The 5,083-nt window shown below is 37.4% G+C and overlaps 1 protein-coding gene across 7 annotated transcripts; it reads left to right on the top strand.

Annotated features, from left to right (window-relative positions):
• The first annotated feature begins 1,274 nt into the window (after positions 1-1,274).
• On the top strand, positions 1,275-4,177 carry LOC112173967. 7 transcript variants are annotated; one of them, XM_040507962.1, is made up of 6 exons: positions 1,287-1,742; positions 2,076-2,102; positions 2,192-3,186; positions 3,299-3,441; positions 3,542-3,658; positions 3,764-4,177. In XM_040507962.1, the coding sequence occupies exons 1-3, from the start codon at positions 1,682-1,684 to the stop codon at positions 3,013-3,015; spliced, it is 912 nt and encodes a 303-aa protein (XP_040363896.1). In that variant the 5' UTR covers positions 1,287-1,681; the 3' UTR covers positions 3,016-3,186; positions 3,299-3,441; positions 3,542-3,658; positions 3,764-4,177. The 7 variants fall into 7 exon arrangements, 6 of the variants coding, with proteins under 6 accessions (XP_040363899.1, XP_024167423.2, XP_040363896.1 ...); XM_040507964.1 differs by having other exon boundaries at positions 1,295-1,900; XM_040507965.1 differs by having other exon boundaries at positions 1,275-2,102.
• The last annotated feature ends 906 nt before the right edge of the window (positions 4,178-5,083 follow it).

The following is a 5,083-nucleotide window of genomic DNA, read 5'->3' as shown; positions in this document are numbered from 1 at the left end:
CATGTTAATAGTAATTTCCATGTCGATAAAATAAAATAAAATAAACTGAAACCGTGCCTAAGTCATGCAGCACTTAAAACGAAAGTAAAAAGAAAACTCTAGCGAGGCGTAGGTGAGTCCCCCCCTACCTGGAATCCGTGCTTAGACAATCTCTGAGCTTTCACCGTCGTTGTCAAGCCTTGGGTCACTGGAATCCTAAACCCGACAATTCTAAGTTAGTAACTTCTTTAGAGCAAATAATTTATCCTTCACCTATATAGCTTTTTCGACCAATCATACATTACGTAATTAGTCTCAATGAACTACTAGCTTCCACAAGAAAACATAAATCCATATTTCCTTGTCGTTAGCATACCGTTTAGACAAACATATATCCATAAGTAGTAACTAAAGTGAGCTTTGACAAGCGATATAAACATTCCCAGACGAAACTTTATAATCATGGCCTCCCCTTGAAATAAGTATCTGTAACATACCAACAACCTTCTAACCAAACCCTCATTTATAATTCTATATGTTGACAGCCACAAGTTGTCTGGCCATGAAATATATTTATATAGAGGGAAAAAATCAGGAATGGTTACTGAGTTATGACATATTCGACACTTAACTCACTGTATTTTCAACAATATCACTTAACTCACTCAATTTTGAAACCGTCTGTCACATAACTCACTACCGTGTAACGACGCTTATTGTGCCGTTAAATATTTGAACTGAAAGGGTCATTTTTGTCCAATTGAAGGTGCAAATATGATTTAGTTGAGTGGAAGTTAAACCTCGACTTTCTGTGATTGAAATCACAAACAAAAAGGGGAAGAACTAGAGAGAGACGAGAGTAGGAGTGAGAGGAAGAGAAGACAATCTGAAAACTTTGATCGAGCAACGATGTCAGATGCGCCAAAAATGTGGAGATATTTTAGACTGGATGGGGAGCCACCAACAAGGCATGGTAAGTGAATCATCTGGAGTTAGGGTTTTAAAATGATTGAAATTGAAATTGGGATCGGGGTTAGTGTTTTAAGAGGATGGAATTTGGGATTGGGGTTAGGGGTTCCTCTCTAGGCGAGGTCGTCAACACCTCTGTGAGGTTCTTTTGTGATTACTGTTGCTGCACCAGTAAAAAGTAAAAACAGAGAATCGATTGTCTTTACTTTATTCTTTTCTCTGTCTCTATCTTTGTTGGAAAAGCAGACTTATCTGATTGCTTTATTACTTAAGAGTCAAAGAAACAAGAGGACAAAGGTGAGAAAGGAGTCTGTGGAAGAAAGAAAAAGGGAAGGAAGGAGAATATTTCGTCTTCTTATGAAATTCTTTATTGATTTCTTTAAGATTCAGTTTTGTAGTTTTGTTTTTGTCCCTTAATCCAACTCTGCCTTCTCTCTACAAAACCCAACCGACTAGTTTTCCTTCTCCTCCCCCCTCTCTTGCCAGATCTAGATCGTTTTCCGATCTGGATCTTTGGTTTGAGAGTTGGGGGAGCGACTAATCTTCAATTTTCCTTCTTCTAGAGGTTTTGTATCTCTCTTTCAGTTTTTTTTTTCCGTTTTCTTTCCGTCTACCGTCTTGGGTAGTTTTGCTCGGAGCTCGTCTCCGTTTCTTGGCAGATTTGGTTCGATGTGGTGAAGGTGATGTTTGCATTAACCTCTAGAAATCTGATGGTTGGAACATCGAATTAGATATGGGTCCTTCCTTTGCACTTTCGATTTTGTCGGATTTGGTTGATCGGCTACTTTGCAGTGGTGCGGAGGTCTCATCCTTCTTGTCGGCTGTTGCAGATCGTACTATTCTCAAGTTGTTTCGCTTTGTTGTTTGTTTGGTGCTTTTTGGTCCTTCTTGTTGGTTTTCTTGGCAGAAAAAAAAAAAAAACAATTGATGAACATCGATTTTCAAAGTCACAGTGAGTGGGAAATCATGACCACAAACACATATTCCAATATTGGTCATTGATTTTATTTGGTAGAACTCAATTTAGTGCTTGCTTATGCAAATCAACCAACTGGCTTTTAATTATATCTGTAGTTTCTTTTTGGTATTTTATTGCCTGATTAGTTTATTGCTGGGATTTCATTTAGGTTTGAGTGATGTCAATCAATTTTCAGGTGTGGTTTTCTTAACAAATAGCAATCTGGTTAGTCTCTATTTCTTTGAGACCGTGTATCTTAACAAAAGTTTTGTTATTTCTTTGCAGATCCAGATTGGTTCTCAATGGAGATTCATCATGGAGGCAGGTTCTATAGGTTGGGTAGTGGTAGTAGGCAGTACAAGGGAGGTGAGGTAGTGTATGTTGATAGATTAGATCCTGATAAGATTTCCTGGCCAGATTTGAATATCTATGCTGAAGACTTGGGTTATAGAGAACCCCCAATTATGTATTGGTTTTTGTTACCTGGAAGTATTCAGGGAGAAGGTTGGTTACCAATATGTGAAGACAAATATGTGTTAGATATGTTGAAGTTTATGCCAAGTAATCGGATATTGCAGATTTACATTGTTGGGGGAGGTGTAAGAAAAAAAAAGGAAGCTGAGTTAGAGGATGAGGGTGGGGGTTCTCCTAAAGAAGTTGATCACCAAAAGTATATTGGCAATGGGGTAGAAAACCTAGAAGAAGTGATTGATGGTGATCTTGCTGTGACAACTTTACATGGGGCAAAGGTTTCAAGTAAGGCAAGTGGAAAGAGAAACAAGGGAGGTAGGCCAAAGAATAAGAAGGATGTGGTTACTCACTTGACAAACCAGTTTATAAATGTCAAGGCTAGTGAGACAATTGCAGGTGATAATCTAGTGGCTGAAAATAGAAAGAGACCTAGAATGAAGCAAAAAGCATGCAAGATGAAGAAGAAATCCAGACCATATGAAACCAAATTTATGGGGGAAAAAAGTTTTGCTGAAGCAGAAGGCATTCAAGAAGAACCTGAAACATCTGATAGTCATGTACCTGCAGGAGGTGGGAACTTAATGGACTTCCATGTCCACATGCAATCGCTGCAATATTCTCCAAGGGTTATAGACTAGAAGACTTTGCGGATGAGTCTTTTTCACTAAAGAACTACATGCTTGCATATGAACCTGCAATAAACCCAATCCTTGGTGTTGATGAATGGGAGGTTGTTGAGAGGCCCATTTTACCTCCAAGGTACACTAGAGGACCTGGAAGGCCTAAGCTATCAAGAAACAAGGAACCAAGTAATGCATCTAATTCTAGTGCTTTATTTTTCAAGTGTTTTAGTCAGTTTATATTTAATTTTAGGCATTTATTTTAATTAAATTCTATTTTCATTTGTACACATATAATTAGGTGAGCAAGCACCACCTCCTGAAACAACAAAGTTGTCAAGAAGTTACCATCAGTCCATTACTTGTTCAGTTTGTAAAAAAGATGGCCATAATAAGAGGACTTGTTCAAGAAGACAGCAACAAGGCAATGATTCCCAAGCTGGGGTAAGACTTTTATGTTAACGTTGATGATAGAGGCTGCAATTTATATTTTGTTTGTAATAAGGCATCTTATTAATGTCAATTGGGGCATCAAACAATTTAGGTTCAACCATCAGAAACTGATGATCAGAGTGTCCACGTGGAGCAAGCTGAAAATGTTCAAAGTGATGTGCAAGTTGAAAGTGATATGCATTATGGATCAGTGCCGCAAACTGCAAATGTTAGTAATCAATTAACTTATGTATGATGTTCAATATCCAAAGTTTTATCTCAGATAATTAATGTTGCTAATTTCTACTTAATAATGGTGGTATGGTATGTGCAGGTACCAACACCCTCAATTGTTGCAAGTGCTTCATCTCAACCGATGATCTCATCACCACCTCTACCTCAGTATTCTTTGCAGCCCACTGTTATCGGATCAACTCATACGTCCAAGACATTTGTATGTCCTAAGACAGGGATGCCATTCAAGACCAAGTCAATAGCACATAAGCCTAAGCCTAAACTTGTGATAGGAACAAGCACTAAAGCAAGAGCCCAACAAGGACCAAATGAGGGTTCCAACAAGAAAATTTGGAAGCCGTGAACTTAACTTATATTTTGGACTTGTCATGTAGTTTTTTTGTCAGTTGAAGCTGGTCTTACCAACAATGCAGCTAGAATTATGATTTTATAACCCAGACTGTTAGCATGTACTGAATGTCATTTTGATACAGCTTCAAAAATTAGACTAAAATTGCCAAGTTCAATGCATGTTCATTTTAATAGTGCAGCTGCAATTTGATTTTGTTTTTACTTTTATGGGTCAAGGATAAACAGGTCAGGGCCTATAGATCGGGTTTCTTTTGATTTTTATGATTTTAGGAGAAACATGTGAGAATCTATAGTTTGAGGGGAAAAGAAAGAAAGATTGGAGGGAAGGAGGAATAAAATTTGGAGGGAAGATTATTCCTTTTACATGAAATTTGGAGGGATTCAGCAAAATGGCGGGAATAGCTTGATTGGACGAAATTATCCCTCAATATATTGCACGTGATCAATTATTTAATGATTAAATAGACGGTAGTGAGTTATGTGACAGACAATTTCAAAATTGAGTGAGTTAAGTAATATTGTTGAAAATACAGTGAGTTAAGTGTCGAATATGTCATAACTCAGTGACCATTCCTGATTTTTTCCCTTATATATATACCAATTAACATGCAGCTCACAATTGAACCTTAATGCAATACCAAGCCTTCAAACAACGTTTCTACAAGTTTATACCCATAATTAAATCAAACATCATAATTGTCAACAAGCAGACCCACTCATCTTTCTTTAGATACGATCGAGTATGTACAAAGACCGGAGTCTGGATCTTACTTCGGTCAGGGTTGCTGGGTTGGGGTGCAAAAGTCTGGTCCACAGTTTTTTTGTTTTCGGTCTACAAAGACCTAACTTTTTAAGTCATCTCCTAATCTTTTTACGTCCTCATTTTCAAAACATCATATCGATTTGCTTGCTTTAATAAAGCAGAGAATCATTGTAGTAGGTAATTGCTATCTTTCTGCTAAAGTATCTTTCTTTCTATAAAAAATTTTAAAAAAATCTATTTCTGTAGAATGCGCCCCACGCGCGATTTAAAAGAGAAAACTCTTGA

This window comes from Rosa chinensis, chromosome 6 (genome assembly GCF_002994745.2).
Source record: "Rosa chinensis cultivar Old Blush chromosome 6, RchiOBHm-V2, whole genome shotgun sequence".
In the NCBI taxonomy this organism is placed as follows: Eukaryota; Viridiplantae; Streptophyta; class Magnoliopsida; order Rosales; family Rosaceae; genus Rosa; species Rosa chinensis.
This window is presented reverse-complemented; position numbering and strand designations above follow the sequence as displayed.